At 43.4% G+C, this 17505-nt stretch overlaps 1 protein-coding gene across 1 annotated transcript in view; it reads right to left on the bottom strand.

Annotated features, from left to right (window-relative positions):
• The window catches only part of LOC109920005 (chromodomain-helicase-DNA-binding protein 3-like), a 77581-nt gene extending 63208 nt beyond the window's left edge, over positions 1 to 14373 (bottom strand). The window contains exons 1-6 of the mRNA XM_048620068.1: positions 14324 to 14373; positions 11638 to 11885; positions 6409 to 6536; positions 5680 to 5818; positions 5154 to 5329; positions 375 to 617 (exon numbers count right to left, since the gene is read on the bottom strand). Of these exons, the coding sequence (XP_048476025.1) occupies positions 375 to 617; positions 5154 to 5329; positions 5680 to 5818; positions 6409 to 6536; positions 11638 to 11885; positions 14324 to 14373 (984 nt within the window). The remainder of the gene's footprint in view (positions 1 to 374; positions 618 to 5153; positions 5330 to 5679; positions 5819 to 6408; positions 6537 to 11637; positions 11886 to 14323) is intronic.
• Positions 14374 to 17505: the final 3132 nt, after the last annotated feature.

Below are 17505 nucleotides of genomic sequence, written 5' to 3'. Positions count from 1 at the left end.
AAGTTAACCACTGAACTCCCTGAAAAGGTCAGCTTTTGGCCAGGGTCAGGGGCTGGATTTCACCTATCTTTAGAGCTATTCCAAAACTGGTCTGGAAAATAAGTACCACCAGAAGGTGAATGCAGAAGGCTTTTCACAGGGACAGTAGGGCACCATCATTCTGAAGCCAGCTCCAAGTCAGCACCAATACATCAAACTCTAGGAGCTCCCACCCACCCAGTAGTACAGTTTAATTGTGTTCTCTATCACCTCATAAGCCTGTCAACAATGTTCAGATCCCAAAAATGTTTAATAGAAATGGCTGTAACTATGCCCCACACAAGCTCCCCCTTCACCCTTAAGTAAACATTGCACTAAATGAGGAAGGCACTCACTGTACAGCGGGGGCACAGCCATTCGCCATTGGGAATTTCTGGAAGTGGTGGATTGAGACAGTGAATATGGTAGGAGGACGGACAGGCGTCACAGCACAGTAGCTCCCCACCGTCTTTACAGACTCGACAGTACTCCATATGATCATCCTCTTCCTCCCGCTCGCCTCCTAACTCCACCTCCTCGTCTTCATCCTCCTCTTCTTCTTCCTCATCCTTTGCCTCCCACTGAATACCTTCTTTTTCCTAAGGAAAGACAACAACAGGAAATGAGAACAAATTAGAGCTTCCATATTTTTGGACGTATACCTTCTATGTAACATACGGAAAATAGGAGCTGAGGTCCACTGTTAAATAACTGCACACTGACTTAAAACTAGGACTGGAGAATCCACCAAAATGTAGCAAGTGGCTGAAAGGAATTTTGCACACGCAAATTAGCCTGATGTCACTGCACTATTGGAACAGTTAGCCTGATTTCCAATCAGGAGTCAAGATTAAAACTACAAAAGCCATCACAGACTTTAATTCACTGGCAGGTTGTTCCCATATTCTCAAATTTTTCAATTTGGGTTTTTTTGGGAGGGTGGGGCTATCCTGACAGCATCACAATTAGCGATGGGAAAATGATAACTTGATTGAATTTTGAGGACAAAAGGTGATCAATGACAGTAGATCAGTAGATGTTGTCTACATGGACTTTAGTAAGGCTTTTGACAAGATCCCTCATGGTAGGCTCATCCAGAAGATTAAGATGCACGGGGTCCATGGTGATGTGGCTACGTGGATTTAGACTGACTTGCCTATAGAAGTCAGAGGGTAGTGGTGGAAGGTTGTTTTTTCTGTCTAGAGGTCCTTGACTGACAATGTTCCGCAGGGATCCATACTGAGACTGCTGTTGTTTCTGAAATATATAAATTACTTAGATGAATGTAGATAGGTGGGTTAGTAAGTTTGCAGACAATGCAAACATCAGTGGAGTTGTAGATAGTATAGAAGGTTGTCAAAAGGATACGGTGGGATATAGATTAGTTGAGGTTATGGGCAGAAAAATGGCAGATGGAGTTTAATCTGGCTAAGTATGAAATACTGCACTTTGGGAAATCAAATGTTAAGGAAAAGTATACAGTTAACGGCAGGACCCTAAACAGCATTGATGTACAGAGAGATCTTGGGGTTCAACCCACAGCTCCCTGAAAGTAGCCATGCAAATAGATAAGGTGATAAAGACGTTGTTTGGCATACTTGCCTTTATTGGTCGGGGAATTGAGTTCAAGAGTCAGGATGTCATGTTGCAGCTTTATAAGACTTTGGTTAGGCTGCACTTAAGAGTACTGCATTCAATTTTGGTCACCACATTACAGGAAGGATATGGAAGCTTTGGAGAGGGTGCAGAAGAGGTTTACTAGGATGCTGTCTGGATTAGAGGGTATGAGCTATAAAAGGGGAGGCTAGAAAAACTCAGGTTGTAGTCGATAAAATTGTGAGATGTCTAGATAGACTCTGATTGCCACACACCCCCCACCCCAAAAGAGTTGAAATGTCTAATACTAGGGGGCATGCATTTAAAGTGAGAGAGGCCAAGTTCAAAAGGAGATGTTAGGGGCAAGTTTCTTCTTTTTTAAAAAGATGATATGGTAAGGATCTGGAACGCACTGCAGGGGTGTTGGTGGAGGCAGATACAATTGAGGCGTTTAAGGGGCTTTTAGATAAGCACATGAATACTCAAGAATGGTGGGATAGGGACCAAGAGCAGGCAGAAGGGATTAGCTTAATTTAGCATCATGTTCAGCACAACATCATGGGCCGAAGTTCCCAAGCCTGTGCTGTACAGTTCTAAAGCAGACCCAGCTTATTTTGCAGCATTGTGGAGTCTGTGGATCATGCATATATATGTTGTGGGCAATTACACCTCTTTTGTCATTGTTTGAAAAATCTTTCGTTGCGTTTTTGGTTGCACTTTAGCCATTACTCTCCTGATCTTTGGGCATCCAGTGGGGAGGGGTGTGGGCGGATCACAGGACCTCCTCATGCACCTGGTCCTGGGTTTGGCCAGACTGGCTCTAAACAAGTACAGGCAGAGGGCTGGGGAGGGTTGGGGCATTCATATCTGACTGTCAGGTCCTCTTTCATGGAGAAGTTTCTGCCCTGGTGTCCTTGAAGAGGGAGCACAGCGTCCATCAATGCTCATAATATCTTGAGTGAGAGGTGGGCATTGCAAGGGAATCATTGCTTTACCTTCCCTTCCAACTCCATTTTGATTTGAGCTTTGGGTTCAAGTCTCACATGCTCCAGAAGCATGTCATAACATCTCTAAACAGGCAGATTAGAAAATATTCCCCAACCGGGGAATGTGGTACTTCATTTCCTCCTCCAACTGCAATATGATTTAGTCCCTTCCTGTTCTCCCTACTCCTCCCTCATCTTTGATGATTTGCATTGCCCATAGCAGACTGTGCATGTAAATATTTAATTAGCTGCATGGGTAGTGGTTGATAGTTAAAAGCAAAGGGATTTTGTGGTGGGAAAACAGTTCGGTTTTGTGTGGCAGAACTTCCAGATAAATAAGCAAAACAAAAAAAAAAAAAAAAAAGACCCAGGGATGGGTCTATTGGGACTAGCTTATGTACCCCACAAGTCGTAGCTCCATTTTGGTGTTCAACAATAAATGATTACCTTCCTGAGTTATTACAAGCCCCAACCTTGCCGGCATGGCAAACAAACTGTAGCAGACAATGCCCTGTCCGGTCCAGACCATTTATCACACAACAGGACTGTTGCTTATCTGTGACACTTAGTGGTATACTGTACACATTTGGCAGTGGGCTCACCAGGAGCAGCTAATTAATCACAGCTCATTTGAAAACACTGCAAGCAAAGTCCTACAACAGAAGCGCGAGTTATCTGGTTGCTCCCACCAAAACAGCACTCGTTCCCTTTCCAGTGTTCCCGATTCCCCTTTTGAAAGTTCCTATTGAATCTGCTTCCAGCTGTGCGCTCCAGATCACAACTTCATGCTAAATCATTCTCAGCATCTCTTGCCAATTCTCTCCAATTTCTATCAATCAGTCTGTTTACTGACTCTCTAGTCACTGAAAAACAATGCCTCATTTACCCCAACAAGCCCTTCATAATTTTGAAAGTCTCAAATGAATCTGTTCTTAATCTCTGCTTCATGGAGATCAATTCTAGTTTATCCTTTTAAACTGAAGTCCCTTATCCAGAGTTTTTTGTATCAGTATGTAAAAAGGCCCATCAAGCGCAGCGCTCAAAATGATTCTGGAGGAAGAAGCCAGACATGGTGGTAGTGGGAAACAGAAATCCCCTGGCCTGGATTAACTGCACCTCAAGGCTGCTGCGGGGTGCAAGGCAAAGAATTGTAAGGAGTCTGACACAAATTTTTAAATCTTCTCTGACCACGGGAGAAGTGCCACAGGGCTGATGGATGGCAAATGTCATTCCACATTTTGATAAAGGGTGGTAGAGATGAACCAGGGAAACTATTGGAAAAAAATTTGAAAGAGCAAATTAATACCCACTTGGAAAGGCATTGCTTACTTAGGGACAGTCAGCATGGCTTTGTCAGAGGGAGGTCACACCCAATAGATTTGTTAGAATTCTTTTGAAAATGTGATCAAGTGCTTGGACGAGGGGCATTCAGTTGATGTAATTTTTGTGGATTTTAGCAAAGCTTTGACAAGGTGCAAATGGGTGACTGATTGAGAAAGTTAAAGCACACGAAATTAGGGGAAACTTGGTGAGATGGATCAGAAACTGGTTTGCGTCTCATTAATAAAGGACAGTGCTTGAAAACTGTTTGAGTCACTTGGAGGCCAGATGTCCAGCAGTTTACCACAAGGATCAGTATTGAGACCCTTACGGTTTGTATTACACAAATGAAGTAGATGAAAATATGGGGAGGAATGTTAAGCAAATTTGCAGATGACACCAAGACTGGTAAAGTGGTTAACACTAAAGAGAATTGCAGGTTACAGGAAGATAGATGGGTTGGTCAGATGGGCAGACCAGTGGCAGATGGTATTAACTCTGCTAAGTGCATCACCTCACACTTTGGAAGAAGAAACAAGATTAGGGAGTATTTAATGCATGGCAGGACACTGGATAGTTTAGAAGAGCAGAAGGATCTTAGGTAATTATTCACAAGTTGTTGTCAGCATGCGAATAGGATAGTTAAAAAGATGTGATGGGGCAGGTGCTTTCATATCCACAGATCCCTGGAGATATGTCTACAGGAAATGTGTTTGGTTGAGAATCCTATTGGATCGCATGGGTTGATTGGAGCAGCAGTTAGAGGCAATGAGGAATTTACAGGAGCTAGGGCTGTGATGGATGGCAGTTGCAAGGAGGGAGATAAACTGCAGATACAGTCGGGCAGATGGGTGACCTCCAGGAAAAAAGGTAGGAGGGGCAGACAGGTAGTGCAGGAGTCTCCTGTGGCTATCCCCATCTCAAACAAGTATGTTTAGGAAAATGTAAATGCCCAGAAATTGATACACTAAAGCAGTGTTTTAGAAAGGGCTAGCAATAACCTCCCTACTTTTATACTCGAACCATGTGTATAAAACCAAAAGGTCTCAAGTGTCTTTTCCTAAAAAAAAAAACCTTCTCAACTTGAACGGCACCTTCATGCATTGTACAAATGTTAAATTGTCCTTTCAAATGGCACTGTTTAATTCAAACTAATTTCTTCACTTTGTGGTGGCTGCCAAACTGTCTTGTTCAGCAAGGCTGAGATTTACTAAATGACAAAGCTGTACTCACACAGTGGGGGCAACTCCACTTCCCTTCCGGTGCTTTGTCTAGCTCTGGATCCAGGCAAACCAAGTGGTAGGCTCTAGGACAGGTGTCACACAAGATGATCTCTCCTCCCTGCTGACAGACCTCGCAGTAATCCTGGTGATCAGTCTCATACCCGTCAGCCTCCTCTTCACCAGCAACTATAGACCAGCAGGTTAAAGGATGACAATTAAAATGTACATGAATGCAAGTATAGTCTTTCACAACCTCAGGACATCCCACTGTGGTTTAGAACCACTTGAATAACTTGATATGTAGTCACTTTACTATTTAGGAAACACAGCTCTGGATTTATGTATAGCAAATCCCACCGCCAGATATCTGTTTCAATATTTCCAATTGATAGAGAGATAAACATTGTCCCCAAGATACCTCAGAGAACTACCTGCTTGTCTTCACAACACAGTGACATGGAATATTTTTAGTCACCAGAGAAGGGACAGTATAACTACTGCCCTTATGTCACTCTCAACCATAATCCAACACTTACCCTTCCTCTTCTTACGGCCAACCTTAGCTTTCAGCTTTGCTTTTTTCAGGGGTGCAACAGAACTGTCAGATCGAATTGATGAGCTGTGCACACTGGCATCATCAAAATCTGACTCTGCATCCAAGTCTGCCTCATCACTCTGAAAAAGCACAAAAGCACTGCATGAAAATGACAGCTATGCAGTCTTGACAAAATTAAGCCTTACGTTAAGAGTCAGTGTATGGGAAGATAGCCATGATTGCATACAAAAGGTCTCCTTTGTTTTAGAATCAGTTTAACTGCAACACAACATTTGAAACTACAAGCAAAGCCCATCAGGAGGGATCTAAGACCTCACATATTAAGTAGATTGCAACAGGAAATCACAAGTCAACAGATTCCAGTTCAAAGGATTCTGCAGAACCCTTGAATAACCAAATTACGATCCCAAATGGTTCGTGCACATCTTTAACAATGCAAAATATGAAAGTGTCTTAAAAATGAAGACAACCACCAATACTACACAGACTTAAGACTTATAATGCAGTATCATACAGTGAAAAGCCTTCCAAACCAGGACTGTTCCCTAGTGTTATAGTGACAAATCAGACCCCACCAGTGTATAACTACCATTCTACTATCCTCTCTAGACCCTCCCAGTTGCGCATTCTTGACTGTAATGCAGGATAATTAGCGCAAAAGACCAATCATTTCACTAGTTCAAGTTGATGAGTAGACAGACTCACTTACCGAGGAGCTTTTCTTCCTCTTTGACCCCATTATACCCAGCTTAATTTTCAAGGGAATCATCTTCTTCCTCTTTTTTTTCTTTTCATCCGGAACCCTCGGGCTCTTGCTCCGTTTCTTCGCACCAGGACCTGCAACCACAAAAAAAAACCTATTTAAACTGGGGTGGCTGCTTCTCCTCCAACAAACTGGTTATTTGAGCTATCATTGTTTGTGGGAATTTGCACTGCACAAATTCCTGCATTTCCTACCTTACGAGAACAGGATGAGGTCCTGGTGAAAGGCAATACACACAATAGAGGGCTCAGAATCAGGCTATGCCGATGCCTATACTACATTTGAGCTTGGATCCATCTTTCCTCATCTGATTCTGTAACTGTATTCCCTTCACTCTAACAGACTTTTCTAGCCTCTCTCTCCTCATAGCCTTCTGCCTTAAAAATCTATGCCTCCTGGTCATTCATCCGTCTATTAATGGGAACATGCCTATTCATCCTATCTATGCCCCTCAATCTTATACACCTCTATTGGCTCAATCCTCCACCTACTTTGCTCCTAAAGGAAAATAACTACAGCCTATCCAATCACCAATCATTACTAATAGATCATACATTCTAGATTAATCCCTCAGGAAACATCCTGGCAACTCCTCTGCACTCCCTATACCGCAGTCACATTTTTTCCTATAGTGACCAGATAAAGCAAGCAGTGTTCCAGTCGTGACCTAACTGCCGTTTTGCACAGTTCCAGCATAAACGCCCCTACTCTTTTATTCTATGCCTCAGCTAATAAAGGCAAGTATTCCACATAACTTCTTAACCACTTTATCTACCAGAAATGCACAGATATGAACATGAAGGTCTCTCTCAGGGCCCTACCATTCAGTGCGTAACCTCTTGCCTTGTCAGCCCTCCCCAAGAGCATTACCTAACATTTTTCTGGGTTGAATGCCATTTGCTTATAACTTTGCCACACTGACCAGTTTGCGACGATCCAAAAGATTTTCAGGTCATCTGCAAACTTCTTCATCACAGGCCACTGCAATAAAGTTCAAACCATTACATACACCAAACAGCAAGGCCCCCAGCTCAGAGTGCTGCAAAATCCCACTGAAAACAAGACCTCCAGTCACAGAATCATCTCTTTACCATCATCTACTGCTTCCTGCCCCAGTTTTGGATCCATTGTGCCACTGATTTGTATCCCACAGGCTCAGTTTCTTGACCAGTCTGCCAAGAAGGACCTAATCAAAATGACCTCTATGTCATCTGTATGGGCTCTACCAAGTGCATTAGGCTCATAACATTCCTGATTACCTCCTCAAAAAAAAACCTCATTTAAATTTGTCAAGTATAATCTTCCCTTAACAAATCCGTGCCAACTATAACAGATTAACCAGTGTCTTTCCAACAGATGTATTCTGTTCTTCAGAATTCTATTAACTTCCCTACCACAGTTTGAAATGACTGGTCTGTAAATTTCTTGGTCTGTCCCTGCCTCCCATTTTTAATAAGGGCAATCTTAGCAACCCTTCAGCTGTGTGGCAACTCCTCCCAATGACCACAGAGGATCTGAAAATTACTGCCAGGATATCCAATATCTGCACCCACCCAGGATAAACAGAAATAGCCTGTTGATCCTTTCCCAATAGGTAAACCCACACAAATTTGGCATAATCTTTACAATTCTTCTCTGCACCCTCGCCAGTGTCTCTAAATCCTGTTTACAATATGGGAAACAAAACTGCATGGTCAAAAATAAAAGTTCAACACAGGCTTAGTATGGAAACCTTTTCTTTGTTTGGTGAGGTGGGGTGTTCTTGGGATAGGGAGGCAGACTCATTGTAACACTTCTAGTCAGAGCAGCCCACACAGGGTGGTCTTCTGTTGTAAAAAAGATATCATTCTGTATTTTTGACTGCAGATGGAAATGGAAAAACAGGACTGTTTTAAAATTGCAGGAGGAACCGTTGAAGTTTTGAATATGGTTACTGAGATTCATTGTGGATCATGTTTACACTGCTATTTTGGGAGTGTGGTTTGGTGGGGGGGGGGGGGGGGGAGAAGAGTGGCATCAAGGTGCATATTAAGAGGGAAACCCCTACGGATTGCCGAGTTGTGATGCGGAAGGGAACTAGCCTGACAATAACCCTATCTGATTGGCTGTAGGTAGCCGAACAGCTTGTGGGCAAGCACTGGCAGAAGCCTTCGGAACGCTGAAAAGGCAGATACTGAGCATCTCTGCAGGAAAATACCTAAAAGTCTGAACAAAGAACAATACAGGAACAGATCCTTCGGTCCATCAAGACCACAAAGACACATGATGCCTTTCTAAACGAAAAACCTTTCGCCTCTGTGCTGTCTGCATCCCTCTATTCCTATACGTATATAGCTATGTTAAACAGTAAAAGGGTGGCTAGGGAGAGAATAGGTCCCCTTAAAGATAAGCATGGCCATCTACATGTGGAGCCACAGGAGATGGGGGAGATTTTTAATGAATATTTCTCCTCAGTGTTTACTGAGGAAGGAATAATGATTGCTAAGGAAGGAATCATGGATGCTAAGGAAATAAGGGAAACAAGTGAGGATGTTTTGGACTGCAAACACATTGCCAGAGAGGTGTTTGCAGCCTTAAAGTGCATTAAGCCAGATAAATTCCCTGGGCCTGATCAAGTCCATCCTCGGATATTGCAGGAGGCTAGGGAAGAAACTGCAGAGGCCCTTGCAGATACGTTTGCTTCATCTTTAGCTACTGGAGAAGTTCCGGAAGACTGGAGGGTGGCTAATGTTGTTCCATTGTTTAAGAAAGGTAGCAAAGACAAGCCAGGGAACTTCAACCCAGTGAGCCTGACATCAGTGGTAGGCAAGTTATTGGACAGGTTACTGAGGACAGGATCAACCAACATTTGGATAGTCACGGTCTGATTAGGGATAGTCAGCATGGACTTGTGCATGGAAATTCATGTCGGACAAATCTTTCAGAGTTTTCCAAAAGGTAACCAAGAAGACGGGTGAGGGTAGGGCAGTGGATGTTGTCTATATCGATTTTAGTAAGGCTATTGACAAGTCCTGCACAGCAGACTAGTCATGAAAGTTACGTCGCATGGAATCCAGGGAGAGCAAGCTAATTGGATTCAAAATTGGCTCAATAGTAGGAAGCACAGGGTGATGGTTGAAGGTTGTTTCTCAGACTGGAGGCCTGTGACTAGTGGTGTGCCACAGGGGTTGGTGCTGGAACCTTTGTTCTTTGCTTTTTTCCATAAACAATCTGGATGTGAATATACAAGGCACAATTAGTAAGTTTGCAGATTATACAAAATTAGGAGGTATTGTTTTTAGCAAAGAAGGCTATCAAAAATTGCAGAGGGATCTTGATCAGATGGGAAAGAGGGCTGAGGATTGGAAAATGCAATTCAATAAATAAGTGTGAGGTGTTGCACTTTGGAAAGTCAAACCAAGATAGGACTTACCAGTTAATGGTAAGGTCCTGAGGAGGGTTGTGGAATAGAGGAACCTAGGAGTTCGTTGAAAGCAGCGTCACAGGTGGACAGGGTGGTGAAGAAGGCATTTAGCATGCTGGCCTTCAATCAGTCAAGGCAATGAGTACAGGAGTTGGGATGTTATGTTATAGTTGTATAAAAGTAATTGATGAGGCCGCACTTGGAGTATTGTGTACAATAGTGGGCACAGTGTTATCAGAAAGACATAGTTAAACTGGAAAGTGTGCAAAGATTTACGAGGATGCTGCCAGGACTAGTCAGCCTGAGTTATAGGGAGAGGTTGGCCAGGATAGGACTTTATTCCTTGGAATGTAAGAGAATGAGGGGTGACCTTATTGAGGTGTATAAAAACATGAGGGGCATAGATAGGATGAATGCATATAGTCTTTTCCCCCAGGGATGGGGATTTGAAAACTAGAGGGCAAAGATTTAAGAAGGACCTGAGGGGCAACTTCTTCATGCAGAGAGTGGTAGGTATATGGAATAGGCTGCCGGAGAAAGTGGTTGAGGCAGGTACAATACCAACTCTTAAAGAATCATTTAAATAGGTAAATGGATGAGAAGGGTTTAGAAGGATACAGACCAAATGCAGTTTGGGCCAAAGGGCCCACTTCCAATGCTGTATTACTCTATGACTCTGTCAGTCATGATGTTAAGAAAGCCAGCTTATTTTCTCCTACCAGTTTCTGTAAATGGGTTTATTTTAAACCAACTCAGACTTCATAATTCATGAACCAGCCTTTGTGACTTCTGTGAAGTAGTGAAGGAACCTGAAGTCTGTAAAACCAAATGATGTAGAAACAATAGTAAGCCATTTACCCTATTGAGCGTGCTCCGTTATTTGATAAGATCCCGGTTGATCTGATAAACCTTAACCTCAGTTTCTTACTTTATCCCCCAAAAACCCTTGATTCCCTTACTGATTAGAACACCTCTGTCTCAACAGCCTTGTGCGGGAAAGAAATCCACAGATTCATTACCCTCGAAGAAAATAGCTCATCTGTTTTAAATGAGCAGCCCCTATTGTGAGATTATGCCCACTGTTCATAGACTACCATAAGGAGAAACAACTTCTCCACTTCTACCTTATCAAGTCTCTTAAGAATTGTGCATTTTTCATTCTCCTAAATTCAAGTGAAGGACAGGTTCACTCTCCCTTCAGAAGACAGTTCATCCATACCCAGGACCAGCTTAGTGAGCCTTCTCTAGACTGCCTCAAATGCTAGTATATCTTTCCTTTGAAAAGGGGCCCAAAACAGTTCACAGTATTCCAACTGTGGTCCGACTAGTGCAAAGATCAGGGAACCGAATGATTCAGGAAACAAAAGAAAACAGTCCATCGAATTCAGAGGACTGTTGCTAAATTGAACACTTCCCCTCGGCATATCCCACCCCTCCTATAAACACTGCTGTGTTTTGTCAGAGATTTTTAGAACGGGTTAGAGTTTTAAATAGTAGAGTCATGTGTCAATAGTTCACTGCTGTTTACTTGCGAGTAGAATTTATTCATTTATAACAAAGACGGCAATTCTCGTTAAGTAGAAGAACCTAGGCTGTGTTTTCTATTAGCCTGGGTCTATCCGACGATTGGTGTACATTGGACTTTTTCAGCGACATCTCAGGGAATAGGGAAAGATTTCTAATATGCTACCCCAGTGAGGCATAGCAGCATACAAACTTTTAGCCTCCCTTGGGGTGTGTTACCATTTACTGGTCCATGCAACGTTACTAACCTTTACCCTCTTTGGTCTTGGCTTTGCGGATGGGGAGCACTGGTGGCACAGGAAGGCTCCCTGATGAGGCACCAGCAGTGGACACCTGTTCCACCACAGCTGCAACTGCTGCTGCTGCAGCAGCCGCTGCCACTGCAGCTGCTGACCCCTTGAACGGACTGTTGGCGCTGAACTCTCGCCACTTGGCACCAAGGATTGTCATCATCTTGGACATTGGAATCTTCGGGTTCTTCTTGGCAATGAGTGGCCTAGAGTTTCAAAACACATTTGCATGAATGCACACAGTGTTAAAAAATTACAATACACAAAATTACAATTCAGGATGTCTCAAAGTAGTCAACAGTCTATCACTACTCATGAATCAGCACTCAATGTTGGAAATGTGGCTGCTAGTTTGCACACAGCAAGCTCCCACAGATAGTAATGTGATACTTGCTACATATTTTCTCTCATGTTGGTCAAAGGTTGGACATACAGTCTTATCCCATGCAGTGCAGAAAGATCTTTTAGGTCCACCAGGAGGCAAACAGGACCTCTTTTAACACTTCATCCAAAAGATAGCATCTCTATATAAAGCAGATGGGCAGTCAGCAGGTGCTCACATCTCCAGAGTGCAGCATTCTGACAGTTCAAAAGTTTAAGCTGGCACATAAATGACACAGAATCAGGCCATTCAGCCATTGTCAATTCTTCACTCCCCTCACCCCATCTCACTCAATCTGCATAGAAACATAGTACAGAAGCAGCCCTTAAGTCCACAGAGTCTGCACTGCCAAAAATATACTAGTACCTACACTAGTCCCACTTTCCAACACTAGACCCATAAGCCTTGAATGTTACAACATTTCAAGTGTTTGTTCAAGTACTTTTAAAAAGGTTGGAGGGGTTTCCCACCTCAACCACCCTCCCAAGCAGCACATTCCACTTGTCATCACCCTGTGGGTGAAAACATCTTTCCTCAAATTCCCCGTAAACCACATGGCTTTCACTTTAACATTATGTTCCTTTGTTATTGACCCTTCAGCTAAAGAGAACAGCTGCTTTCATTTGCCCTGTCCATGCACCTCAATCTTATACACCACCATCTTATACCTTCCAGCGCAATCACGTCCTTCCTACAGTGTGGTGGACAGAGCAGTGCACAGTACTCCAGCTGTGGCCTAACCAAAGTTCTGCACAGCTCCAACATGACCTCCCCACTTTTATAATCTACGCCACAACTGAAAAGGAAACCATCCCATCTGCCTTCTTAACTACCCTAACCTTTCTTATCACCTTCAAGGATCTGAGGGCAAGTGTGCCAAAATCCCTCTATCCCCAAATTTCCCAATGTCCTGGCATTCATCACAGACTCCTTTGTCTTGTTCCTTCTTCCAAAGTACATCGCATCACATTTAACAGAGTTAAATTCCATCTGCCATTGATCTCCCGATCTGACCAATTGTGTACATCCTCCTGTAACCTAACACCTTCCTCCTCACCAATCATTAGGCCAATCTTTGTGGCAATCGCAAACTTACTTTCCCCCACAGTCTCATCTACATAATTTGTGAATATCACAAGCAAGGACCCAACACTGACTTGCGTATGCCACTACACACAAACAGCCTGCTACTACGACCGGGTGTTTTCTGTCACAGCCAATCTGGATCCAGCGACTTTTTAACCCTCTGTTTCTTTCCCATGTGTGACCTTGTCAAAGGCTTTTCAAATCTATACAAATTACACCAACAGCCCTACCCTCATCTAAACACTGTCTCCTCCTTGAAGAATTCCACTAGATTTATTAGGCATATTTATTAGACATAACCACCCTCTGTTAAACCTATACTGACTATCACTGAACAAACCTTATCTCTCTAAATGGAGATTAATTTCCTCCTTCACTATTTTCTCTAATAGTTTCCCTACCACTGATGTTAGAGTCACTGGTCCATAGCTTTCTAGTCTCTACAAACCTTCTGTCTGCCAGTACCTCTCTTGCAGCCAGAGACTGATTTGAAAATTTGGGCCAGGGGCACTATAATTTCCTCCCTCATGTCCCCCAGCAGCCCAGAATACACCTAATCTGGATCTGGTGATTTGTCCTTCAAATTTAAATCCATCAAAATCTCCAATACCTCCTTACTTCTTGTATTAACCTGCTCAAGAAATTCATGGCCCATCGTCTTGAAGTCTGTACTTGCAGCCTCCTTCTCCCGAGTAAAGGCAGATGTGACGTACTCCCTTAACACACTACCAAATGTGCTCCAGCTTCATGCAGAGATTGGCCCCTTTGTCCCTAATAAAGCTTGGTCTTTTCTGGTTATATTTTTCCCCTTGACAGACTTGTAGAATAATTTGGGATTCTCACTAATCTTATATGACAGTATTTCCTCACACTCCCTCTTTGCTTTCCCAATTGCTTTCTTGAGCATTTGTTATACTCCCTCTAAGGCCTCTGTTGTTTTGAAGGGCCTCCCTTATGTCCTTTTTCCTTTTTATCTAGTTCTGAATATTCCTAGACATCCGTGGTTCCCAGGGCTTGTTGCTACTATATTTCACTCTTAAAAACAAAACACGTTGCACTTGTATTTCCCCAATACCTTTTTGAATACCTTACATGGTTCTGTTGTCGTTTCACCCTCAAGTGCCTGTTCCCAGTCTACTTTGACCACCTGCCTTATTTTAGTAAAATCCATCTTACCTGAATCTAGCCTTTATTTGGAGATCAGCTTTCTCTTTCCATAAGGCCATAACATACGAGAGCAGAATTATACTATTCAGCCCAGTGAGTCTGTGCCACCATTTGAACACAGCTAATATGTTTCTCAATTCCCATTCTTCTGCATTCCCTCCATAACCCTTGATCCCTTTAATAATCAAAAGCATATCGCTGCCTTAAATACACTGATTTGACCTCCAGCGTTCTGCAGCAATGAGTTCCATCAAAATAACCATCCTCTGGCTGAACAGATTTCTCATTTCAGTTCTAAAGGGTCATCCCTTCACTGAGGATATGCCGTTGGCTCCCAGCCTCTCCTACTAGTGGAAACATCTCCACGTCTACTCTATCCAGGTCTCTCAGTATTATGTAAGTTTCAGTCAGATCCATTCCTCAACCTTCTAAATTCCATCAAGCAGAGACCTCAACCACCCATCATATGACAAGCCCTTCATTCTCAGGTTCATTCTTGTAAACCTCCTATGGACCTTTCTAACAACAGCACATCCTTCCTTGGAATGGAGGCTTTAAACCGCTCTCAATATTTCAAATGAGGTCAGACCAGAGCCTTGCACACCTGAGGATGTAAATCTCTACTCTTGTATTTCAGTCGTCCTCTTGAAATGAATGCTGACAGTGCATCTGCCTTCCTTACTGCCAGCCAAGCCTTCACATGCTTCAGATTTCCAAAGCCTTTCCCCATGCAGAAAATAGTCTATGCTTTTTCAAAAAAACTTGATTCATAGGATGAGGGTGACACTGGCTAGGCCTGCATTTATTAACCATCACTAATTGCCTAGAGGGCAATTAAACGAGTCAACCATGAGAGAGTCTGGGATCAATGTAGGCCAGACCAGGTAAGAATGGCAGTTTCCTCCCCTAAAGGGTATGAATGAACGAGATGGGGTTTTTGATGTGGTTGGTTGGCTCACTCAACTGGTTCGTTGTTCCGCAAATGTTTCATTATCCTGCTGGGTAACTTCAGTGCAGCCTCCAATGAAGCACCGCTGTGTTTTCCCCACCTGTCATTCAAACTCGAGTCCACCGAAATGGATTACCTCACTTCGGTTTTCCTTCACAAATGGGGTCGAGCTCTGCATGTTTATTGATGGCTTTCTTAGTGGAGCATCAGGCTTCTAGGAACTCCCGTGCTGGTCTCTGCTTCACTTGTCCCAGGATCCTGGCGTTGTCCCAATCGAATTGCTGGATTTCCTTATCCACGTGGATGGAGAGGAGTGAGTATTGGCCGTGTCTCTTCGTTACCAATTGATGTTAGTGTACCCTAGTGGTTAATTTCCTATCTGCTGTCCAATGTAATGTTTGTTGCAGTCTCTTCAGGGAATCTTGTATATGACGTTGGTCCTGTCCATAGTGGGTAGTGGGTCTTTGGTCCGGGTGAGCAGTTGGCGTAGGGTTGATGTGGATTTGTGTGCTACTCTGATGCCCAGTGGTCACAGGAGTAGTGATCAGTTCAGATGTGTTCCTGATGTAAGGTAGCTGGATGAATGTGTCAGGGCGTGTAGTATCTTCCTGGTGTAGTTCGTGTAATAGGCATCTTCTGACCCAGTTTTTTTGGGTATCCATTGTCTTTGAATACTTGGAAGAGGTACTCTTCTTCTTTCTGGCATAGTTCTGTGCTGCTGCAATGTGTTGTTGCCCATTTAAATAACGTTCTCACGCAACTTTGTGTGTTAGGGTGGTTGCTGTTGAAGTTCAGTACTTGGTCAGTGTTTGTGGCTTTCCTGTGTACCTTTGTTAGGAATTCCCCATTGGTCCTGCATTCCATCATTATGTCCAGGAATGGGAGCTGTTTGTTCTTCTCCGGTGAATCTGATCCCCGTGAGGGTGTGGTTTATTTAGTTCACGTGTCTCCTCTAGCTTGCTCCGTTTAATAATGACAAAGGCGTCATCCACGTAGCGTATCCATAGTTTTGGTTGGATTAGCAGAAGGGCTATGCTTTCAAGTCTCTCATCACTGTTTCAGCTATTAGTCCAGAGATAAGTGATCCCACGGGTGTCCCGCTGATCTGTTCATATTTTTGGTTGTTAAAGGTGAAGTGGATGGTAAGGCATAGGTCCAGTAGCTTCAGCATGTTGTCTGTGGAAATGGTGTCACTGGAGTCTTGTTCTTGTTTTAGTACTGTTGTCAGTGTTTCTCTTGCTAGTGGTATGTCTATCGATGCGAATAGGGCAGTAATGTCAAATGATACCATAGAACATAGAACATTACAGCACAGTACAGGCCCTTCGGCCCTCGATGTTGCGCCGACCTGTGAAACCAATCTGAAGCCCATCTAACCTAAACTATTCCATTATCATCCATATGTTTATCCAATGATCATTTAAATGCCCTTAAAGTGGGCGAGTCTACTATTTTTGCAGGCAGGGCATTCCACGCCCTTACTACTCTGAGTAAAGAACCTACCTCTGACATCTGTCGTATATCTATCACCCCTCAATTTAAAGCTATGTCCCCTCGTGCTAGCCATCACCATCCGAGGAAAAAGGCTCCCACTGTCCACCCTATCTAATCCTCTGATCATCTTGTATGTCTCTATCAAGTCACCTCTTAACCTTCTTCTCTCCAACGAAAACAGCCTCAAGTCCCTCAGCCTTTCCTCATAAGACCTTCCCTCCATACCAGGCAACATCCTGGTAAATCTCCTCTGCACCCTTTCCAATGCTTCCACATCCTTCCTATAATGCGGTGACCAGAACTGTACGCAATACTCCAAGTGCGGCCGCACCAGAGTTTTGTACAGCTGCAACATGACCTCATGGCTCCGAAACTCAATCCCTCTACCAATAAAACCTAACATACTGTACGACTTCTTAACAACGCTATCAACCTGGGTGGCAGCTTTCAGTGATCTATGCACATGGACACCGAGATCTTTCTGCTCATCCACACTACCAAGAATCTTACCATTAGCCCAGTACTCTGTATTCCTGTTATTCCTTCCAAAGTGAATCACCTCACACTTTTCCGCATTAAACTCCATTTGCCACCTCTCAGCCCAGCTCTGCAGCTTATCTATGTCCCTCTGTAACCTGCAACATCCTTCCACACTATCCACAACCCCAACTTTGGTGTCATCCGCAAATTTACTAACCCATCCTTCTATACCCTCATCCAGGTCATTTATAAAAATGACAAACAGCAG

The sequence above is a fragment of the Rhincodon typus genome, chromosome 45 (assembly GCF_021869965.1).
Source record: "Rhincodon typus isolate 14 chromosome 45, sRhiTyp1.1, whole genome shotgun sequence".
Taxonomy (NCBI): Eukaryota; Metazoa; Chordata; class Chondrichthyes; order Orectolobiformes; family Rhincodontidae; genus Rhincodon; species Rhincodon typus.
The sequence above is the reverse complement of the archived record's forward strand: the minus strand, read 5'-3'. Positions and strand labels throughout refer to the sequence as shown.